The sequence below is a fragment of the Suillus plorans genome (assembly GCF_016647745.1).
Source record: "Suillus plorans strain S12 chromosome Unknown HD556scaffold_30, whole genome shotgun sequence".
NCBI lineage: Eukaryota > Fungi > Basidiomycota > Agaricomycetes > Boletales > Suillaceae > Suillus > Suillus plorans.
This window is the reverse complement of record NW_024537414.1, coordinates 258,754-282,356: the sequence shown is the minus strand read 5'-3', so window position 1 is coordinate 282,356 and position 23,603 is coordinate 258,754. Positions and strand designations below refer to the sequence as shown.

The 23,603-nt window shown below is 46.9% G+C and overlaps 7 protein-coding genes across 7 annotated transcripts; 4 read left to right on the top strand and 3 right to left on the bottom strand.

Moving 5' to 3' along the window:
- Positions 1-1,985: 1,985 nt before the first annotated feature.
- On the bottom strand, positions 1,986-2,180 carry HD556DRAFT_1214247 (uncharacterized protein; the record flags this gene model as incomplete). The annotated part of the gene is made up of 1 exon (XM_041296638.1): positions 1,986-2,180. A coding segment is annotated over one exon (195 nt), but the record flags the coding sequence as incomplete, so codon positions are not given.
- Positions 2,181-2,724: 544 nt separating this feature from the next.
- On the top strand, positions 2,725-4,084 carry HD556DRAFT_1308620 (uncharacterized protein; the record flags this gene model as incomplete). The annotated part of the gene is made up of 7 exons (XM_041300167.1): positions 2,725-2,796; positions 2,841-2,912; positions 2,959-3,160; positions 3,335-3,358; positions 3,450-3,520; positions 3,721-3,775; positions 3,942-4,084. The coding sequence occupies 7 exons, from the start codon at positions 2,725-2,727 to the stop codon at positions 4,082-4,084; spliced, it is 639 nt and encodes a 212-aa protein (XP_041159908.1).
- A 4,640-nt stretch (positions 4,085-8,724) lies between these two features.
- Positions 8,725-10,459, top strand: HD556DRAFT_1443594 (uncharacterized protein; the record flags this gene model as incomplete). Its single annotated transcript, XM_041306641.1, has 5 exons — positions 8,725-9,027; positions 9,080-9,324; positions 9,909-10,322; positions 10,365-10,371; positions 10,427-10,459. The coding sequence occupies 5 exons, from the start codon at positions 8,725-8,727 to the stop codon at positions 10,457-10,459; spliced, it is 1,002 nt and encodes a 333-aa protein (XP_041159907.1).
- A 132-nt stretch (positions 10,460-10,591) lies between these two features.
- Positions 10,592-11,286, bottom strand: HD556DRAFT_1443593 (uncharacterized protein; the record flags this gene model as incomplete). The annotated part of the gene is made up of 2 exons (XM_041306640.1): positions 10,592-10,783; positions 10,852-11,286. The coding sequence occupies 2 exons, from the start codon at positions 11,284-11,286 to the stop codon at positions 10,592-10,594; spliced, it is 627 nt and encodes a 208-aa protein (XP_041159906.1).
- A 1,293-nt stretch (positions 11,287-12,579) lies between these two features.
- Positions 12,580-13,560, top strand: HD556DRAFT_1443592 (uncharacterized protein; the record flags this gene model as incomplete). The annotated part of the gene is made up of 3 exons (XM_041306639.1): positions 12,580-12,681; positions 12,734-13,448; positions 13,502-13,560. 3 exons carry the CDS (start codon positions 12,580-12,582, stop codon positions 13,558-13,560), a joined length of 876 nt encoding a protein of 291 aa, XP_041159905.1.
- Positions 13,561-17,758: 4,198 nt separating this feature from the next.
- On the top strand, positions 17,759-19,084 carry HD556DRAFT_1237899 (uncharacterized protein; the record flags this gene model as incomplete). The annotated part of the gene is made up of 7 exons (XM_041297936.1): positions 17,759-17,913; positions 17,965-18,076; positions 18,131-18,324; positions 18,374-18,512; positions 18,559-18,672; positions 18,786-18,940; positions 18,997-19,084. Coding segments are annotated over 7 exons (957 nt in total), but the record flags the coding sequence as incomplete, so codon positions are not given.
- A 1,491-nt stretch (positions 19,085-20,575) lies between these two features.
- HD556DRAFT_1443590 (uncharacterized protein) lies at positions 20,576-20,899 on the bottom strand (the record flags this gene model as incomplete). Its single annotated transcript, XM_041306638.1, has 1 exon — positions 20,576-20,899. One exon carries the CDS (start codon positions 20,897-20,899, stop codon positions 20,576-20,578), a length of 324 nt encoding a protein of 107 aa, XP_041159903.1.
- Between the last annotated feature and the right edge of the window lie 2,704 nt (positions 20,900-23,603).

Sequence of the window (23,603 nt, the reverse complement as noted above, 5' to 3'; positions counted from 1 at the left end):
AACGAGCGTCAGAGCCCTGCAACTCCATGCAGCTTTGGGGTAAAATAGCAGAGGCGGCGTCTGTGGCGATCGTACGATTCGTGATGATGATATAGTTAGAAGATGGGGAGTCAAGTTGAAGGTCAACTGACATTCCTAGGCCTCGAGATTATGTCGTGGCTAGCTTCTTCAACTTCTCGTTACGGTGAGGCGCATTTCATACTAGTACAACTCCGACACTTGAGTCCCAGTGTGTACAAGAAAATCTAACCATCTACAGACTGAAGCTCCGAGCAGCGGTACTTACATAACAATGACAACATTGTAGAGCACTTTTACCTTGCGCAGTCTGAGTGTTTCTTTGTCTGAGCCCGAGATAAGCGCATCGTACTCTGTCAGGGTATCGTGGTATATAATTAACCGTGTACAAAAGGTCCATTCCCTGGAGTGCTTGAGAACAGTGACCTTGAGTCGAAGTCGAAGTCGAAGTTCATGCATGTCGGTTCGAACGTAAGCTGCAACCTCATCATCACTGAAATTCACTTAGCTCGATATGATAAGGCATAAATTACGATTTTAATCATTTCTGTTTGGTCATGGTAACGCAGTGCAATGGAATATAATAGCATATCAAGCACGTGTAACTTTATTACCCCTTGATGATTTTCACCTTGATGCTATACTTGATTTGCCACTATAAAGGTGTATCGGATGATAAACAGACGCTTATATTTCTATCATTCTTACTCCAAATAATTACACAGTCTCAAATTCCTGCAAAAAAAAACTCATTGGATAGTCTCGTTATAGCCCAATATCAAATTGCCCGAAGTTTATATCTTACTGGCAACAATGATCATGAATCCTGTGACTGCACACAGACTATCGCCGGCTATAGCCGTTATATGATAGGTACAGACGTGTTCTAGGATGCAGCGCCATCTGCCTAAGTCCATCATAGGGGGTAGGAGATATAATGGGATGCAATGATTTAGAGGAGTCTTGCCACTCTAGTAGCTGTTGCAAACACCCGTGAATATTTGAATTACGCCACATACATTCGCTGGAGAGGGTACCATGAACTTGCATGCAAGTGCATTGATATTAGAAATAGACATAGAAAATAAAAACACCTAATGAAACATATCTATGGCAGCGAGGTCCATGATCCATCAGTCAACAAAAATTTAGTATAGGTATGAGAGACAATGACACAAGGCTACATCTATGACAAAATCTGGAGATTGTTTAGTCAAGTCTACCTGCAATAGTGGTTATTTCACTTACAGCCAAAAGCACGACTGCAACGACAATGACCAGAATAATCATGAGACACGCTGCCCATCGTCCGGCTTTGAGTTGGTACTCGGAAGCAGTCGAAAGCTCCTTGGCTGTCCCTTGGGTATCTACAGCGAATCAGCGATGGAATACACGTTTGATTCAATGTTGTCTGCGAAAAAGGGGGAAGAGAACAGTTGAATTTCCGCTTCTCGTTCTTGAATCCAAGACTCTTCACCAACTGTCTTATTCTTGATGAGGGAGCCGGTTTTCACAGGCGTCTCCAGACGCCAGCCTGACAGTGCGTACGTTCCTGGTCGGGTAGCGCACAACTGGGCGAGGACAGATGTTGTCTGCAACGGCGCCAAAAGCCCCCTGAACGCCGTCTGGCCACAATATGGTGCAGGGAAATGATGTCTACAGACGCTGTCAGTTGACAGTATACGGGGCAAAAGATCACTCACGACGATTGTTGACGATGGTCAAGTCTAAGGACAAAGCACGACGGATGGGACAAGGAATGGTCACGAATCGTAAACTCCACGGGAACCATGCAAACACTGATCAACACAGACAAGCCATCGCTTGCCCTCGAGGGTATCACCTAGAAAATCACCAATGGTCAGTGTCGATTCCCATTGCCTAGCTTCGAGGACTTGAGTGACTCAACTGTCAACGGTAACCTGTCAATGATCTTTGTACAGTATTGAGGCGAATTGCAGCCTTGACCAGGCCCGAAAGTAATGATTAGCGGCGTTATCACAGATCTTGGTGAGGATTTCCATTCGCAGGGCAGGTTCGACCTCCTCAGAACCAAAGTCGTCGATGAGATTAACAAGGTTGTTAATAGCACGCGCACCGCCGAATGTGCTGGGCTGCAGAAGTGGTCTGACGTCAGTAATGAAACTATCCTTTCGAGCCTGGATGTTTATCGTCGGTGGTTGTACAGGAGCAGCAGCAGTGGAGGTCGCTGTGGTTGCCGTAGAAGTTGAAGGTGTAGATGGCGATTGTGCGTAGAAAGAAGACAGTTGTCCGATCATTGTAGACGTAGGTGAATGAAGAACGTGGGGCGAAAGAGTGCCTTGAGACTGTGATGTGGGCTGATGCTGAGTTAAATGCGAGGAATAAAAATGTGCGGGAAGAACATAGGCAGGATTAATGGATAAAGTAGGATGCTGATATTGATATGGATGTCGTGGTTGGGATTGGGGATGTATAAGGGTGTAAATGAGATGCGTGACGTCTACCCATGATGGAAAGTCTAATGTTCGGGAATGCAAGGCCGTGATTGCTTCAAGTTGTGTGAAATCCAACATGACATAGGGCGTCGTCATTCCGGAAAATGCCGGCAAGATATACTTGTCCAAATCGGGACGTGTCTACGATACGCAATAATTCGAACGACGAAAGTAAGCATTAGTTCGTTCTTAATTCAATTTTGTATCTACCAGTAGCTCTAGTACTATCATGAACAACAACGCCAACGCTAACGAAGTCGGAAATCGAGGCGGGGACGGACACGGAAACCAAGGTCACCAGGTATGTGGGGAATGTTCTAATTAATACTCACTAACGTTCGACAGATCCCCGAGCACCTTCTGCGAGTCGCACCGAGGCCTCGCGACGTGATGTTCACGTTGAGCGAAAGGCAACTCGTAAGTAACGACTCAATCAGCAATAAAAATTCTAACATATCTGAAGGAAATGTTGTATGTTAGATGGGACGCTGCGCGAATCCGCGTGCACCAACAGATCTACAACCCCCACCTACCATTTCAGGCATATCCTCTTCCTCCGGCCTGGTCCGAAGAAGCGCGCGCCATGATGATACTCTGGGTTGCTAGGGAACGCCGGATGTTTGAGCTGGAGATGCAGGAGTTGGAATATCTGCTGGGACTGAGAGGTGCGCATTAGCGCTTCCAGGTGAGCCGGTGACTATAAAATCCTGCATGGACTTACGAATGTTCGGCCATACGCATGAACAGGCTGAGAATGAGGTTTAGCGATTGCACATATTGGACGCACTTACTATACATGATGTAACACCACCACTCACGCTATGATGTCATTCGAACAGACTTTACTGGGGCTGCCCGCACATGTATGACTAGTCGAAGAATTGGCAGATCTTCCATTGTATCAGTGAACGACATGCTTGAATGGGGTGAATTTTAATGATCATCGAATCCAAGCGACTCACCACGGTTTAAGTCACGTAGTCAATAACCGGCTTTTCAATGAAGTCGATATCCGCGATCTCCAGGTGAGGGAAGTTCGCTTCAGCCTAAGCCTCATAATGCCGTGAAGGTGATGTCCTTGGAAAGGATGGGCATCAACCCAACTAAGCTACGGGAAACGTCGTTTGGACAAAGTCATGGCAACTGACATGTGGTTTGCCTGCTGCGGGCGATAGTCAGAAACATGTTTTCAGCTTTTCTAGATAATGAAATCCCAACGTGTCAGTGTATCAACGGAAGGCAGTGTAAAGACGCCAAGGCTACTCGCCTATTCCACCAAAGTAAGATATCATCCACTTCTTTCGCTGCTTCGGGTGTTGGAGGAAGTTTCAGATGGTCGACTATATTATCATAAAATTCTTGATTGTTGAATTCGCGTCATCAATGACGCGCCAAGATCCACGCACCAGTTAATTAACAAGCTGATGTGCGACCGATGATTGCTAGATAAATCTGTCGTGCGTTGCAGTATGAGAATAATCAAAGTAGTGAACATCTTGAATGGCCTGTTTCAAACAATGGGTACTTACTTGACACGCGGCACTAAGAGTGCATCATGGCCCGAAGCAGCGTGGAGGGAAACTCAGTGACCAAGAAACAACATGATTACCTAACAAGAAATTTCCCGCCTTTAGCGCGCCTTCCTTGCTCGGTGACCTGCAGCGTCGTCTGCCAGTTCATTCTGTCAATCGCCGCTCACAACTACCATGCAGGTTCAGTTAAATAAACAACTAATCGGTTTTTATTTATTAAAGTTCGCTACAAAAAGGTTCTTCACTATCAAAATTTGAATGCAGACCCCTCATCCTCAGAGTCGCTGCCAAAGTCATCTAAGTCATCTACATCACTGTCGCAATCTTCGGAAATATCCTCATCTTCGTCTGCGTCATCCTGGCTGACATCGTCATCTAAATCTCTATCGCATTGCCAGCTTTCATCTCCGAAGTCAACATTGGCATGGGCTTCAGGGTCCTCGTCATCCGAAACGTCTTCATAACTGACACCAGTACTTCCGCCCCCTACTGCGTGATCACGTTGGATGATATTCAACGAGTCATATTGAACTTGATGACCAACGCCTATGCCTGCGAAACGGCAAAACATGTCTCTATCGGCGAAACTGCACGAGTTACGGTGATGTGAGTATGAGACGAGATAAAGCTCACATGTTAACATAAAACGAAGCCCAGTCATCGACCTCTCCAGGCAGTCTTGCAGCGGAGGGACCTTGCCTGAGAAGGTCATTTGTACGATGATCAGCGAAAGCAGGGATAAGGTGGCATGCCCTGATCACTAGCGACGGGTCAAGAAACCCGAAGGCAGCAGGTGAGTCGGGAACGAATCCAATCTTTGGGAGGCGGCCTTCTTGGAAGCCCCAGCGGTACTGTGGCACAACGCCGAACCATCGCACCCACAAGACCTCCATGTACTGAGGCGAACGGTTACGAGCGTTGGGGCCAACATGAAGAACGTTAATAGAAAATGCACCCAATACCCGTGCATACCAAAAAGGGTGAGCGCTCGCACTGCTTTCTCTCGACAACATCATCACTGTAGAGCCATTTCCAGGTTTGAGCGTGTCTTGATCCCTACGGACATCATACGTTGTGTAGTTGATTTGGAAGCGCTTAGGTTGGAAAACGCCGTTCAGATTGTTGATGAAGCGCACATCATTTCGCTCGACGTCCGTAAATTCTCGTTCGTCGCCGTCATATTCTAAACCCAGCAAGCGAGAAAGAATATGGTCTTTAATTTTCGGTATGAAGTTCTATCAGGTAACGTTATTGAATGTGTTAGAACAGTCATACAAAAATATAACTTACCACGACAGCTGGGTCACCTCGATGCTCTTCAAGAAAACAAGCTAAATTGATGATGATACCCGGATAACTTGATAAACAATGGTGAGCTTCCAGCGGTAGTGGGCTTCCGGCAGGTTGATTATCTTTAGTATTGCCAGATTCTCGCAGACGTCTGATACGAGTGCGCCTCCGTTCTTGCTTCGCTAACTGTTTCGGAGGGTCTTGTTTATTTGTACTCTGGTAGAACCTTTTCAAAAGCCGATGTGCGAGCTCGCCCTGGAAACTCAAAGGATTAAGCTGTTTACTTGCCACTCGATGAAGGTGAATACATACTATTTGGGTAGTGTACGAGTCAGTGGTTCCAAACATTTTGATAGAGCTTACATAGTCACCAAGCGCGTGCAACTTGTAAGTTTGCATATTGAAAGCCTTGGGACGCGCTCCAGATGGCCCTGTTCCTGCACCTGCCGAGTTGAGATTGGAAATCTTCTTCTGACGGGCAGCAATTTCCCCTGGGAGTTCCATAGTCCGAAACACTGAGCATGTGGAATCCCGAAACTTTCGAAGCTGCTGTCCTAGACATCTAGTAGCTCGACTAAGTAGATCAAGGGAGTCGTCTGTGTGAATTCGAAGCTTTGCAAGAGCGTGCCATTCAGCCAGACGAAAGAGGAGAATACGGACAACTTCATCATGTGAGTTCGGGAATAGACCCTCGAATGCAGGGATCGCACACTGGATGACAATCAGATTCAAGAACAACACTGCAGCAAGGATCAAACTCACCTGTAAGACATCCTCGAAATGTCGTGCAGCTCTTTGTTTCACATCGGATACATTTGAAGGGAAACGTCGAATGGCACCCTTTCCAAATGACGGAATTGAGTGAAAACTTAACATCGAAGGATCGTCAGCATCAATTGAGGCTGCCGTGCTAATGAATACGTACCGTTCATTCAGTAAAGCTACTGATTCATGATTGATGGCATAAAGAAGCCTTATAAGATGCTTGAAGACGTATTTGAACACTCTGAGCTCGAATTCATGAAGGAGATCGACCACAAGCATAGGAAAGAAATCAAGGCCTAGATTTCCAAGTCGCTCATTGAAGGTATTCTAAATGCAAAATATGCTCGAGTTATTCAAAAAGGTCTGCAGCTAAATGCACTTACCAAAGTTGGCACCAATGAGAACGCCTTCAGAAGACGCTCGGCCGCAGCACCTTTGATCGGAGCACCTAGTTTGTATAGAACCTCACGTGCTGCAAAGACCTTATCTCTGAGGTATAAGCGCACACTCTTGATGCGTGCTGATATGTCAGCTTTGAGACCAAGCTGATCAAAGCGTGATTTCGGCAGAAAACACCGGGGACATGGGCAAACTCCTTTGTCGCAAATAGTAGCAATAAGGACTCTGTTTGAAGGTCGTCAGTTAGTGTGGAAGTCGATGCAGTAAATTAGCTCACTTCTCTGGGTAATCTGCCGAATAAGTAAAAATCCTTGGAAAGACTCGTCGAGATATGCCATCGTGGCATTTGATCACAATCCCATTCCTATACACATCTAGGAACTCATCATCTAATAGGATGCGCCAAAGCGCATGGAACAATTCCCGTTTGCAATGTGTGAGGATGTCGCTGATGCTCTTCGTCTTGACATATTTGCCAATGAAACCTACAATAGATTCTGGTAGCTAGAGACAAATCGTGTTAGGGTACTCGCTGATTGTCTGATGGGAAGGATGTAAACTTACAGAAGGGATAAATGCGATAGGGTGACAGGCATTGGTGGTTGGACAGGCACGGACGTATTTCGATTGGTTTCCAAAAAAAAGATAGACCGGCCATGCAGAAGCGTTGCCGAACTGAGCCAAGTGCGTTTCATCGGACCAGAACATGAGTCCAGCAATTACCCGCTCCAGCTGACACCCATCGTCCCTCTTTTGCTTCTGCAGCTCGTCGTGGGCCTTATTCCAGGCATCTGAAGTATAAAGCTCGTCATATAAGCGTTGTTCTCGTCCAGTTAATGGTGATTTCCAAAATCGTTTGAACGGAGTGAGGTGAAACCAGCGCGATGATGCCTCTGAGAAGGCTGCACGAATAACAGCTACGAGTGGCCGGTAATGGAAACCTGGGACAGTAAATAGTTGCCCGTTACCAGCTGTATTTCTCTCCCTAGTTGGTACTAGTATTTCCGCTACTGATTCCCTCCAGCTATCTCTTTGAAATATACCATTAGCGTCCAGTGTTGCTTCAGAGGCGTCAAAGCGCGTCATTTCGGTGTGAGCATTGAAATCATCGGGCACATCGTCGAGACTGAAATCCTTCGCCTTCAGCACTTCGCGAACGAGGCGAGTCAACTGAGATTCAGATGTAAGACCACTATTACTGGTCATCTTCCAAGACATCAAGCGCCAGATGCTCATACTCCTCCACGGCCAAGGGGGTGTTTACGAAGGAACTTCTGGGATCCCGGAATGATCAGTGGAATCCTGTTCATCAAGGGAAGGGAGATTGGACGTGATATTGGATAGCTGCTCAACAGAGACGAAAGCATCTGGGTCATACGATGGTCGGTGACGATACTCCCGTCCAATTCCAAATTGATTGAGAGATGTGCGAAAGGAATCAAATACATAAAGAACCACCCGGCGCACAACGTTCGTCGAAGCTGGCGCTGGAATGGCAGGTGGTGGGACCGGAAGTTCGTCCCTGAACCGTAAGGGTAGGCGATGCGTTCGAGAGGGACGGCCAGCTTGATTCTCTGGCTGCTCCTCCTGTACAATGTCAGGTGCAGAGGCACTAGACGAGGCCACTGCCGAATCATTGATGCTGGGCGGAGATGCAGGAATATCGGAAGAATCAGATGTCGCGATGTTCATAGGCATAGGTGGAGATTCCGAGGCAGAAGTTGGCTAACATTCAAATGAGTGGAGTTCAGGGTATGGTGTGCGGTAAATGCACTTACTACTTGAGCACTAAATTTCATCTTCTTCGCAGGAGGCGCTTGCGAATCTTGTAGGGACGCAGAGATGCGTTTGAAATGTTGTGACTGCAGAGTCAGTTGCCTCTGCCAATGTTTGCAGGTCTGACGGTGACGAGTCAGGCTTCTAGGCGCTGAGAACAATCGGTTGCATTCCCCTCCGCATTTGAGGTTCATGCTAACGAAAGCAATGATAAGTAGAAAAGCTGTCAGATCCTTGAGAATACGAATGAGTTTCATTGCCTCTTCATACTATGCACCGTGGATGTGATAGAGGGATCGCTTTGAAGCGAGGGGTTTCAGACCCCGCCGAACTCGTTTGCAAGATCGGAACTTGGTAGATTACAATGCAGGGTTAATAAGAAATTATGTAACGAAACACAGAACAGGTTAAGTTCCGAAAATATCACATGGTTAAAAGCCTCACGCTTGAAGGAGTAAGCAAAAAAGATGTCGTCCAACTATACCCTTGACAACGGCTCCCGCTCCAGCGACTTCGATGATGGGATTGAGACCATCTCGGCGAATGCCAATTTGCTTGAGAATCACTCAAGAAGTTCTACTCCGGAATGTCTTTGGGGATGCACTATGCGTTGTGACCACGGGCCAGGGCCCCATGTGTATTCCTGTAAATGCAATAGGCACCTGATTCATGTGCTTGAAAAATTCAAACAACCTACAAGGGGCCAAGACAGTGGTCTTGAAGGCACTGGTGAATCTCGTAGAAAGCGGAAAATTTCTGGAGATGACAATGTGAGTGTGTACAGCCCATTTTTTCTGCTGATGCACTTACCGCCACATGCAGACTCCACGCATCTTCGGCCATGACATGAGTAATAGGCGAGCAACATCATTGCCTATCATTGAACTTCCACCCAAGAAACGTAGGAGGATCGGAAGAAATTTCGTGTTGTGTGAAGAGGAATTGCTGGAGGCGGTCATGCAGGAAGTTGCGGGAGTGCATAATGCTATGAGCAAGATAGAAGCGATCTTCAACAGGCAGAACTCAGTTCTTCTCGAAATCTGTAACACTATTGGAAACCATGGCATGTGAATCGTTGTATATAGACGTTGTATATAGACTCACCATGTAATGACTTGAATCAGTACTCAGTGTCGATGCCCTGTGCGGCAGTGCGAATGATATGACGAAAATTCCGAAAGACCAAGATCACGTGAGCATCTGAAAGAGGCTGGCACGTGCGATGAAATCCAGTACGTCCCTTCCGGCGAGTGATGAGTCCAGCCTGTTCCACTGGGACAAGGAACGGTATGCCCACAGCGTTTGCTCTTGCGTCCGCCCACTCACATCTTGCAGTCGTCCCAGAGCCGTATATCACAACCCTCCAGCTAGTAGCAGCACTTTCATCTTTTTGAGCTGCTACAGGTCATGGATGAGCCAAAGCTTTCAAGGAGGCCAAGGGACCGTGATCCCGCTCAGCCAACCGATTTTGCAGAGCGCATGGTTGCCCCCTAGAGAAGAAATACCGTGTACGTATTTTTCTTTTGACTAAATATGTTATTTTGTTTATCTAGTTCAAGTCGTCCCCATGAACACCTTTATCTCGTCTGCAACTTTCAAATCCTAATCTGCCACCTGTTCCTTCCCGCACCTCATGTTGTACCCTGCTCAGAGGCAAACCCGGAAGATTTCTCACGGCGCCTCAAGATATCTACCCCCCCCCACCGCCACCACTACATAAAGCAGACCCAGCAGGGCAAATCATTCAATCCCAACACGGATCCCATTCCAATGAGACGCACAACTCAGCCTTTTCCGATGCAACAAGTAGTTTATCCCCGCCCCGCAACACCCCTACTTCCCATCAGAGAGACCCTCCAGCAAGTCGTCAACTATTCGATCACAGGAAGGATGATCCTGTGCGATTTGCAGTTCTCGCCCGTCCATCGTCAACTGGTGCCCGCCCTCCACCTACACCTAAATCATCAGGAGACTATGTCTCTGCGTCTTTGACTTCCTCATACGCTCATTTGTTGACGTCGAGCTTCACCCTTTCTTCTGGCACGACAGATAATTCATCTGCATTGTGCGCATTACTTGTCGCGCGCTTCTTATAATCTATTCGCAGAGCCAAGGTACGTTGATCCTGTATCACTTCACAACGACAGTATCTCACAAACTTTCAAGCAGCCGTCGTGCCTCCGCTTCTTCCCAATCATCTGAATTCACCCACTCCAAATCGAACACTTCCACCTCATTCCGCCAACACCGTCGTTAATGGGACTTATTCTGGAAGAGCCTGCATACTGTCAACGAACTACTACTATCGAATACATCTGAAAGGGCCCCGCGTCATTACATGCCATTGTTTTCAACCGCGTTGCGGACCTCAGCCATCACTCCACTTTGCCTATCGATGGCTGCCTCGAGTCTACTCACGGCTTCTCGCACACCCGCAACTTCAATAGCTAGTTTTTTGAATCTCTTTCTGAGCTCATCCGAGATGGGTTTACGAGTTTCTTTCTGCCCGTTGGTAACGTCCCGACCCTAATTGTGCAGAGCATCCACGTCAAGGTAAGCACATAATTTTGAAAGATACAGCTACATATACTTACATCATTCAAGTTGTCCTGTGACCTCTTTCGCTTTAGACTCGGACTCATCAGCAAAATCTCGAAATCCTCCGAGTCCGAGTCTGAGTCAAGGTTAGCAAACAGAGCTTTCCAGCGGTCGACGTCCTTCTGGTCATATCCTCGGGGTGCTAGATGTTCTGTTTTAGCCAGTCTGTGAGTTACTTGGCCAGAATATGAGTGATTCAAATCTGCCACGGTATAGCACCCGCAGGAATACACCGGACCACCTTGCCCATGCGACTGACCAGGGCCAGGGCAGGAGTCCTTGTGACTTTGTGGAGTTGAGATTCTTGACGCGGAGTGATGGTCATCCTTGCCTGCACTTTCAGTGTTCATCGAGAGGATAGCGTCGGCTCCATCATTAAAGCCAGAGGAGCGTGAGTCGTTACTAGTCTCAGAATCTGTGTCAGACAACATGTTCGCTGGTGTCCCCCTTCAAGTTGGAGAGTAATGTATTTAAATTCAATTCACTCCTCATCTCAAACTCACACAAAGACGGCTAACCCTGCTCTGATACAGAAGTTCCTCTTGGATTCTCCCTGACCCTGCATTCCAATGTGCTCGGGGTCCCGAAATTTTGTTGTCAAGTTCCGAGAGACCCTGCCGGCGATCATGTCACTTATGATATAGCGTCAAGATGGACTCAATTTTGAATTTCGACCGAAGTGCGGTTATTAAAACGGCTTAGGCTAGGGTTGAACGTTGAGTACTATTAGTTCTAAGTGGGGAAACAACCTAAATGTCTGCAGCCCTTCCATGGTACTTGACGCCACTTAGATGATCCGTCAACTCCAACTAAATGCATCCGGTGTGTAACACCTGCTGATAATTTTATATGTGAGTCAGATCCCATGACCACTACTAGTAACTGATGATGACACTCTGTTGCAAGGTTTCCCTCTACTGGTGCCAGCGATATTGGTCCACCACTAGTTGACCCTTCATTTCTGCTGGCCCTGCAACTCTGACATTCGAAACTTCTGTCAGCAACATTTGCGCAAGATCCGATACACTGAGACTAGTACTGCTTCCATGCTATGTCATTGGTGCGGTGAGTCACTTGTATTCAGGATCCCTGCACGGAGCATGATTTTCCTTCTCTCGATACGACACCAGCCTGAGGCTGCTGTGCTATTCACACCTGTCATGCCTTCCAACGCTAAGTCACTCTCCACAAGTCATACTCCTGAATCTGTCCTTTTCTATGCTGCTACGCCGCGGCTCATTTGTCAAGTTGAATATTTCATATTGGACAGGATGCAAATGTTCTTGTCAGCAATGATGGAGGACTCCAATCTGCCATGTGTTCGAGATCAGTCGCATTGACTTTAATTTTACCCCGGATACAAACATGTAAGGTTTAGTGTAAAATCGGCGTGTCGTGAAGATTCGAAATAGAAATACAATCTGCCTAGGTTTCAGTGTATCAAAGTGTCAGGGTTAAAATGCTCGGAACTTACTCGGACTCCTTCAACCCCGCATTTGCATTGCTCGGTCCAACAACACCGAGGGTTTGGACCCATGTGTAGTGAAAATAATTTTGACTAAAACATAGTTCAGAGGTCAGGTGTCCCATCTGTAAGTAATCCCCGAAAATGTTCTAACGAAATCATCCTGACTTCAGCCGTGCGACGGGTCAGGCTCGATAATTCGAGATCCCCGAACTTTAGGCTAGACATTTTCTAGTTTCCCCATCATCGTCTGGTACTCATGCCAGTGCCGGCGTTGCCCCTCGAACTCGAGAAAGAAATTTTTATTCTCGCTATTGATTGCATACAGCAAGCTTACTCCCTTCTGTTTGTTTCACGGCGGGTACATTATTGGTGAGCAATTCCGAAGCACCGAATGCTGAGTTACTGAGTAGTACTACTGTCGCAGGACTGAAAGGCTGCTTTATCGAAAAATCGTTTTGCCAAATGAAACCATTGCAGTCTCCTTTCTTGCCTCACTTCGTATTCGGTCCCAGCGCTGCAGTGATTTCGCTCAAGGGGCTGTGCAGTCACTGTGCATCGAGGGCGACGTACTTCTGAGTACAGCCGCAGATATCCTTTCCCTGTGCAGCGGTACCACCAATCTTGCATTATGGATTGCACCATCAGACTTCAACGGAACAACAAATCCTCTGCTGCGGCCCTTAAATGACCTCCCCCTAACATCTTTATCGCTTAGTTTATCCTCGATTTTCCAATACACCCAATTTGTCTCTCTTTCCACTTTCAAGGCCTTCAGTACAGCGACACGTCTTGAAATTCTCAATGCTTGGGTGTTATGGAACTCCACAGTTGGTCTGGAGTATCTTCATGGACTGACACACTTGTGCTTACATATTCATACGCGGAGGACTAAGCCAGAATTAGTGACGACCCTTCTTGCTTCGTCAAACCTTCAAGTAGTTGTGTTTCGCATCTCCGAGGATATCGACGCAGTGCAAACATTTTTGAAGTCTAATTCCCTCAGCGACTCTCGCATCGTGCTGGCATCTCAAGTTCCCACTGCCTGGGGTGAATTTGGAGGTGACAACATGTCTCTCTGGAAGGGTGCTGATCAAGTAGTAGATTGGAGACGCGCTAGTACACAAAGTATGTCTTTTTATCCTACAAACACGCGTATGAGCGGCTAACACATTCAGTAGGAGGGTCTGCACCGAGACAAAATGAACCTTTATACTGCTCGAGGAAACTTGCCTCCTGAGAATGACTATAGGACCGGGAACAGGGCGAGAAATGGGCCCGAAGCATGAGTTTAGGGCTGCTGCTGCGGTGGATTCATGTATAGAGGCTGAAAGCGGCCTAGGAGCGATCATCTGCGCTTTACATTTTACAAGCTCCACGGGGGTGTGCTAGTTGAAAACAATGATCAATTACAACTTTTGCGCAAGGTGTGGGTGACTTGCAGTATGAAACTGGTGATGGCGCCTGCGCCTGCACCAGCTAATGCAAGCTGAGGTAACGAAAGATCGTGTGACAAGTGCTGAGAGTTAATCCGCCGTATCACGTCTTGGAGTTCGGTATGGCATAAAGTTGACGCGCATCGTGGTTGTTCCCGTCCATGACAAGGTAAAGTTCCGCATAGAAAGCTGCAGATCTGACAAGGTCAAAATCAAGAGACAAGTCCATAGTATGAATGCAGGCCTGGTAACGGCTTGTGAATCTTCCAGTGGCATTAGTATAAGCCTAAAGCATGAGAATATAAGTCAGGGAGAAGCATGATTAAATCCAGTCACCCGCAGGCTAGCGTGTCTGTCCAAGAAGGCAGTACTTTGAAATTGAAGATGGCTTTAGAAATGCAGCACGGTGAGGAGAAGGTTATGCACATACAATCAGGCATTCTCAGCATGGCAGCCACTATCGGCTGCTGGAAGACCCTACGACCAGTATGAGCTCACGTCAACAAGAGAAAAGTTCTATTAAGAGGAGACAACGTACGCGGTAAAGACTTCTGACGCTTTCATTTCTCCATGTTTTAACGAGACAGTCCATTGGTCCATTGAATCTAGCGGCGGTGGTATCGAGAACTTGACATTGCGATCGCACTTTTGTCAAGTCAAATGGATGCTCGACAACTTTGGAACCATGCCTGCGAACTATGTCACAGGAACTGATTGTCAGTCTTTTGGCTCGAGAAAATCTGGGAAACGCATACTACCGAACATTTACTGCTCGCATCGCAGACGGGGCATTGAGGGTATGCTATCCCAAGATAATGGGTCGGATGCTGCATCCATGTCGATAATGAATGGGGTGGTGAGAGCAGGGAAAGAAACAGACTTCGAGAATACTATGCAGTCGGCATAAGAAGAGCTGTAATACCTAGCCGTACAAGTACTGTACCGCTGCTCACCAAATATTAGAGGGCCAGGGGAGTCTAGTATGGATGCGGATAGGGATTGTTCTGGATGCTACGGGATGGTAGCGCATTTGATTGAGCAAGAGTTGGACAGAAGAGCAAACTGACAGGGACTCGGAGGACATATCCATGACCCCACTGGGGGGTGAGCGTGTCCGGAAAATGCCGGGCGGTTTGTCAATGCCTCGTCATCGTCTTATCCCGCCGTCAGCCATATCCTACATGTCCTCCCGTCAATGCACCAACTGCTCCAGATCAAGTCCATTCAACGAAGACACCCGCAGCTTCGTCTATGGTCTCCAGCCATGTACCATCCGGAGAATATCGGATTTCCTACAACAGTAAACGCATGCGCCCCTCTGTGGCAGCTATGATTTACCCCTTTGGTGGAAGGACATGCTGCTTATCGACCCTGCTGCTGTTGGTGGGATCAAGCCTCCGTTTACTTCAGGATCTGGAATTCTGAAGGTACTTCCCTCTCTTTTTGCTTGACTCGCACTGACATGAATATCTTCTCACAGCATGACAGATAGATAAGTTCTTCCTCCCCGTTAGTGTCGACTACGTCTTTAAATCCGGAGGCATTTCCAACGAACTCAACAACATCCTCAGACTCATCACAAACGGTACCTACGATGATAGGATAAATCATCAAACCTTAGGACTCTCCTCGCTACAAACACGAAATTCATCTCACCCACTTCTATGATCGTGTCTGTTACGGCGATGGCTTGTGGAGCTACCGCATACATCCCTATTGGCCGGTCCTGCGATTTCCCAGGTGAGTGCTCGTGCCGCGTAGTCTTGTGTTCCGGGCTGTGGGGGATGTGCTTATGGTTGCTTGCAGGTGATTTTGGATGCTTACAGGACTCGAGTGTTAACGGCGGGAATGCATTCATTTATGAGTGTGTGTATCGACCGACACCTTCGTGTACACTGCAGGCCCTGACTGCCCCACTTGCTGTGAGGCCACCACCAGCGGTGCGTTCTGCACGTAATATAAGAGGTGAGCGCGGTTTTCGTCGATACCTCTTGAATATGAGTGCTGACGTTGCGCCACCCTCATTTTTGGGTGTAATTCTGTTATAGTAATGATGAGCAGAGGTGTATTGATAGACTTGAACACCATTGTGACCATAGCGTCAGTCGGTAAGACGTTCATAGTTGCCTTGTGATGCCAAATTTCACTGAGCACGACTTTCTGCATAGCATCCATTGACTGGGGATGTACTGTGCAAGTCGTGGCTGCAGTATCGATTGGCTCAGCGCTCATGCGATCCCAATCATCGCGCGCTTCAAGCCTGGTTCAAACTTGAACATCCCCTCGTTTCTCCTGCCAAACCCGCGCCTATGAGATATCTGAATTCAAGAAAGAGGCTTGCGCACGTGGCTGCTCAAAGACCGGCATCTACTGGGACATTCAAAGTAAGTGTACTCGTGCTTTTGGGAGACTGCTGCTGAAATTGCGTGCTTAGTTTTATCATATCTTTCACCAAGGACGACTTCAGCCCGGAGGCACGTGGCTTCGTCGAGAACTCATATCTACGAGGGTTGACGCCGCAGGAGTTTTTCTTCCATGCCATGGCTGGAAGAGAAGGTCTTATTGATACGGCCGTGATGGTACACTATGATGGCACTGTTCGCAACTCGCTTGGAGATCTCATCCAGTTCGTGTATGGTGGAGACGGTATGGACGGTGCGTTTCATCGAACGTCAGAAGATTGAGACCTTTGGCCTTGACAATGAAGCCTTTGAGCACAACTATCGCGTTGATGTCACGGATGGCAAGAATGGATTCTTGCCTAATACCCTCCAGATTGGCGTTGATGATAGTTCTCTGGAGCTGCAGATGAAGTTGGATGATGAATACAACTTTGAGTCTTACAGCTCGAGGCATGTACATGATACTAAACTACACCAAGAATCGTAAGTGCTACCGCTCAATGCCTCTTAATACAAATGGTACTAAAATATATCTTACACTTAACAGTACGCCTCACGAATTATGTCAAGGACCTGGTGGACTTAGACGCATGATTCCGACGAATTGTCTTGTCTTGTCGCTCGAAGACATTTTCTTTTGCGTGTGGATACTACGGCAGATAGGTTGCTAATGGTGAAGGTTTGCTTTCTACTGGACGGGCTCACCTACTGTTTCTAACCGCTTTCCATATTACAGCCTAGAGCTCTGATGTGCCAAATGGCCGGCTTTATCGAGATAACTGATGATGTGGACAAAGAAGTCCATAACCATCAGGGGACAGAGGCGGTGAAACACGGTAAGGCATTCAGGCGATATGATCTCAATGTCGTCTAATGTCCTAACCCCCAGTGAGGTGAGCGGACGGAGAAACATTTCGATCCACCCGCGCCGTGGCTCTGCCTTGTCAAGTTTTGCCAGAAAGTCGTTGATGGAAGGATAAGAGACATTGGGGTCAGTCTCGAGCTCGAAGTTGGTAAGTATAGATGTCATGTAGTTTGCGTTGTTGGGGCTACAGTACGCGGACCTATGGTTGGGGTATCGCCCTCGCTTTCCGCTTCACTAAAGGTGACTTTCAGGCATTATGTAACTGCTGTCGCATGATCGACAGAATCATCTTGGAGCAAACTCTACTAACAATTTACTGACCCTGTCATCTGTTTCAGCCAATATGTATGTGGCGCATGTGCCGTCCATGCAGGGTTGCAACGTCGAAGAATGTACGGAGCCGATATTCATCACGTTGTGTGAGGTCCAGGCTAAGGATCCCCAACAAGTTAGCTGCCTCAAGGTCCGTGTTTCATCTCCGCCATGTTTCCTTAGCTAAATTGACCATCATGCGTATTCCCTAAGCCCCCACTTGGTATTCTCATCCACGCAATGGCAACCTCATCTCTGTCTCCATCTGAACCAGACAACAACGAGATCCACCCTCTAGTCGCTCTCAAAAGACGAATCGCCGCACTCGAGGAAGAAAATGCAGACCTCCGAGTCCGTGGGCTCCCTGGGAACAAAAGGTACGTCTAGTGTTCAAAATTGCGGCACAACTTGATAAAAAATTAAAGTAGTGAATCGAATGCATACTATGGTCGACCAATTCGAAGACTCGTATGTCTGACCGAGCGCGTTGAAGATTTGGTAGCAGAATTCAATAGGCGCATTGTACTGGGCGCCGTCAATGAATCAGACACGGACAAGATGGATTCAGATGACCCAGAGTAAGTACATCTTTACAACTTTCACTGGTTAGCCCTCAGGTCATGTTTCAGTGAAAATAGGCGGTATCGCTCCTTCAAGAAACTTATGGAATGGTGTCCCTCGGCTCGTAATTTACTACGGTCGTCAGCCGAGCACGAAATTCTTGCTTTTGCCTACAACAAGGTGAGTCTCTCAAAAACAATTCATTGACGAAATGTGATTGTATCTCGCATCCAGCTGAATGAAGGCTCTGACGGGGCCAGAGGAGACGACTCTGCTAGTCTTAAGTGTGCTGTCGCCGATTGGCTAATGGAACGCACTCCCACACCAAATCCCACCATTCACAGACAAGACAAGTCTGGTCGGGGTTTCTACAATGACGTGACGGGCGGACTCCTGTGCCCAGTTGATTACGACTGGAGCAATCCCATGTAAGTACTCTTTTCTGACCTGCGCCACAATCATCTTATGTCTTCAAAGTGTTCGAGCCTCCATTCGAGACTACCATCCCGATTTCCGTATCACCGCTTGCTCCTGGCCGTCATTCCTGTACGAGGATGGATGCTATGACCCCCAGAATCCTGCCAATGGTTTGTTTAAAGGCAAACTACTTGTAAAGGTAAGATTATCATGTTTGGTAGAAGCATACTGAATGCAGTCTCCAGGCATTCAAACACGTGTTCACCTCTCCAACTTCCACATACGAGGAACAACCTGCTGACTCGGCGGCTTGTTCTGTACGGAAGAAGAACAGTGCCGAGCGTCGCACTCGGCGCGATGTTTCAACACTCCTCAATATGCGATCTATTCAACCTCGAGCCATAGCCTATGTGTCTGTTCAGGTACAGACTATTTAACTCAATGTTGTGCGCTTTGCTGATTAGGGATTTAGCTAAGATTTGCGTTGTCGAGCGCGGGATCTTGGCGCATCGTTGACGACGAATTCAACCATCAAGAGTTCTACGACAATATTGTGGACTATCTCAAGCTCCCTCCGTCGCCAGAAGCCGCGAAAGATGTCGACGACCTTTTGCTGTGGTGGAATCAGTGAGTAGTTTTGGCATCACCGTCTTTTGTTGATTCATTTGGGGTTCGTTTTTTAGAAAGGTTTTTGGTAGAAAATTTGTCTCCGATTATCGCCCGCAGCATGCGAACAAAATGTCGGTCGCCATGACTTTGGCCAGGCGCTAGATGTAGTTAAGTTTGGTTAGTACTTAATGTTAAATGTTAAACTGCTAGCTGTATGTAATTTTACATTGTACATAATGAATGATTAAAATTTTTCATAACGCATTGCCGAGTGAGATTCTAGTACCATCAGCAATATTTGACATTAAGACCTGCGATAGACAATATGCCAGACATTCCGCGCTACCATATGATCGAGACAAATGGTCCACCTTCATCACTCATTTGGTATCTAGTAGTCAACAAAAATATGATAGATGTGGGACTTCATGCTATGAGTTGTGCGCGATGCCGCAGTATTGAAAGTTGGGTGGGTTTGTCTCAAGGGCAACAATACTAAGTGATCGGGGACACATTTACATAACTTGCAAGCTCTGTTAGCATACACCACACTGATACATGTGGGCTACAAGCTCCATACAGATAATTATGTTCGAAGCACCTAAATTCTGCAATACAATTTATCTTCCGTATATTTCAGTTACCATTGCCTAAATGTTTGACTTTCCGTAGTGTAGTTATAAGGCAATGTATCGCACGAAAAAGATGATAATCTCTTCACTTAAATGGCATACTTGGTAATCTGTCAAATGTATACAATTATTATTTAAATTGACCAAGGAGGCTAGGTGTGCAAAGGTATGTATGATGTCCAATACTTGCTAGTTAATCATCTTGTAAATATTTCAGTTGCCGTTGCATAACGTCTGACTTTCCGATGTGTAGTTATATGGTAGTGTATCACACGAAAAGGATGATGATTTCTTCACTTACATGTCACGCATGGTAGTCTGGCAAATATGTAAGGTTATTATTTAATTTGGCCAAGGAGGCTAGGTGTTTAAAGGTATGTATGACATTATATAACTACGTGCCATATTTCACCTGATTGCAGGTATTATGACCATTATAAGGGGGATATAATGGTTTATAGTGGATCTTGACTTTCAGTGATGATGATGGTCGGGGATTGCCGACAACTCTCCGCGAGTCTTGGTTCTTCATGAAAATCGGTGCTCAATTAAATGGTCCATGCATATGGTGAAATATAAAGGTTATTAGTGCTGTGAAAGGATAGTGATAAGTCACAGTCGACAATGTGGTCGTGTTAATGAAGGAATGAATTGAGTGTACCAGTATCATCAGCAAAACTCTTCAAATGTCACAACACGTAACATTACCTGATTAGGAATTGTGAAAATGTTCGAGTATTATGACGCATGTATGCGTGCGTCATACAAACATTACACATTATAAACACGCCGCCACCCTTACATAACCTTTGGCGCAGCTCAAACACAGTGGTAGCAACATTATATCGTAGTTATAAGGTGGTAGTACTATTATATGTACCTCGCTACAGTTATAAATGCATATATGCGCAATAGAAACAAATGCACTCTGCGGCCTCCCAATAATGAGCTCCAAGATTGAACATGGTGAATTAATAGCGGGTCACACCACAAATTAAACATGAAAACCTAGAATATCAAATTACAGAGCGCCATAGCCTTCCGCTATCAGAAAATCATCATCTAACTCTTCTCCCTCGTCCGCTTCTATCCTATTGGGATCATCTTCTTCTTCGTCATCTTCGTCCTCGCCGATCTCACCCTCATCTTCCTCTTCCTCCCCAATCTCACCCTCATCCCCCTCCCCCTTGTCCTCCCCCTTGTCCTCCCCAGCTTCATCCTCCTGTTCTTCTGCCTCTTCATTTATCACCTGCGCCCCATCACTTTGCAGGAACTCATCCCATTCGCGGTGTAGAGACTCATGCCTCTCATGGTGTGATATGGCACTTTTCACTAGAGAGTTCATTGCACGAACTTGCAGCACCATTCTGTGTGCTATCTGCAGCTATCCCTATATGAGGCGCAGCTTTCCCGCGCAACGCGCGCCATGCGCGCACCATTCCCACGCTTCGCGATGTATATACGCGTGCGCTTTCCCGTGCTTGAGCGCCCTATAGCGCCAGCCATCCGGAAGCATCCATCCACTGTCACTTCAGTCACCCCTCTCAAAGTACCTCTTAGGTACATATATTCTGGCTTACAATCTCACCTAAGAGGCATGATCTTAGACGGTATTCCCATGCAATGCAGGTTGTATCCCGGGCCAATTCAACACTTTCCCCACGAAGCCTGGGCCTGCTGGGCCAATGTATTTGATCTGTCCCATGACCCATCTGGGTCATCCTAAATACTTTATTATATGAATACACAGGGGGTGTCAGGGGTCATTCCTCATGAAAAATGACCCACACATTCAGACACTTAGAGTATAATGTAAGCTGGATAAGGTCCTTGACCTACGAAATTCAAAGCAGCTGGAGGAGGGGGGTTATCTTTGGAGATGAGGGAAGAATGTAAGTCGGATAAGGTCTTGACCTACGAAATTCAAAGCAGCTGGAGGAGGCGGGAAGAAATTTGTGGTAGGAGGGGGGGTTGTCTTGAAAGATGAGGGAAGAATGTAAGTCAGGTAAGGTCCTATTTGTGGTAGACGGGGGGGTTGTCTTTGAAGATGAGGGAAGAATGTAAGTTGGGTAAGGTTCTTGACTTAAGAAATTCAAAGCAGCTGGAGGAGGCGGGAAGAAATTTGTGGTAGGAGGGGGGGTTGTCTTGAAAGATGAGGGAAGAATGTAAGTCGGGTAAGGTCCTTGACCTAGAAATCCTTCTTGACTCTGCCCTCACTCCAGATACTGACATATTTTACACTCCACCTGGTTAATTCGCACAATTGGAACATGCCCTGCACCACAATACTCCAGGTTTTATTGGAGTAAGTGTCATCACATATTACTTTGGATGCAAGCATGAAAGTGGAAACAAAAAGACAGTGACTGGTCAATGCGGGATAGCCCACCACTGGTTTATAAGGTGACTGGGCCAGCCCGGCACTCTCCTATGCATGATGTGGGATAGCCCACCGCTGGTTTATATGGTGACTGGGCTGGCCCAGCACTCTCCTATGCATGATGTGGGATAGCCCACTGCTGGTTTATATGGTGACTGGGCTGGCCCAGCACTCTCCTACGCATGATGTGGGATAGCCCACCGCTGGTTTATATGGTGACTGGGCCAGCCTGGCACTCTCCTACGCATGATGTGGGATAGCCCACCGCTGGTTTATAAGGTGACTGGGCCAGCCCAGCACTCTCCTATGCATGATGCGGGATAGCCCACCGCTGGTTTATATGGTGACTGGGCTGGCCCGGCACTCTCCTATGCATGATGTGGGATAGCCCACCACTGGTTTATAAGGTGACTGGGCTGGCCCGGCACTCTCCTACACATGATGCGGGCTAGCCCACCGCTGGTTTATATAGTGACTGGGCTGGCCCGGCACTCTCCTATGCATGATGCGGGCTAGCCCACCGCTGACTGGGCTGGCCCAGTCCAAATGTTATTACTTGTTTGTCACTATTTTTCCACATTCTATAAAAGTTCTGTACAGTTTTTCTTCTCTCTTTCTTCTACATTCTATTTTGCAACATCCACATCCAGTATTAGGCCTTCAATTGTTCTCTCTCCTTTCTTTACTATTTCACTAGGTTGCTCATCTGGGTCAGTACTTACTCCTAAGCCTCTCTACTTTAACTAACTCATTTTTTATTGTAATATTCCCAGTGGTGACTTGCTCTTGCAAATCTGACACTAGTTTAGCAGCACATTCCATGGTTCACCAACGATCTCTCAATTTCCTGACCTATGATTTCATCAATCGCTGGTTCTTAATTGTCCTCATCCTCCTTATCATCATGGTCATTCTATATGGAAGCTACATTCTGTATCTTCAACGCACAACTACCAATAGGTTAAATGCCCTTGGGCTTCAACCCATCACCACTCCTCTTCCACGGACCAGATCACCAAGCCCTCCTGTTCTTGTCGCCTAACCTCATACAATATCCAAGTGCAGGACTTTTATGTTAGTACTCCACTATCCCTTCTTACCCAACTGCCTGATAGGTGTGATATGGGTTAGCTTCTTACTTGTTCAATATTCAAGGGACAGTCTATTATACACAGTGGGATAGCCCATCACTAATTTCATATGCACGGGTCAGCCCAATACAAGCCCTTATACACAGCGGGGTAGCCCATCAGTATTCATACGTAGTACGGGTCAGCCCAATACGAGCCCTGGGCTGGCCCACCGCAGATTACATAGACACTGGGCTGACCCACTGCATATATATATATCTTCAACATACCACCAGGGATAGCCCATCACTACTTACATATGTATGGGTCAGCCCAATACGAGCCCTGGGATGGCCCACCGCATATTACATAGACACTGGGCTGGCCCACTGCATATATATATAGCTTCAACATACCACCAGGGATAGCCCACTTACCATCAATTGATCCTTGGGATGACCCAGCAACCCAATCTATATATAAGTGGGATAGTTCATTATTCTTAATGTATTGAGTGGGATAACCATGATGACCTAAATTTACACATATGAAAACTCCTCGATGCTGACATTATCTTTCGAGTGCCCATTGTGCACCAC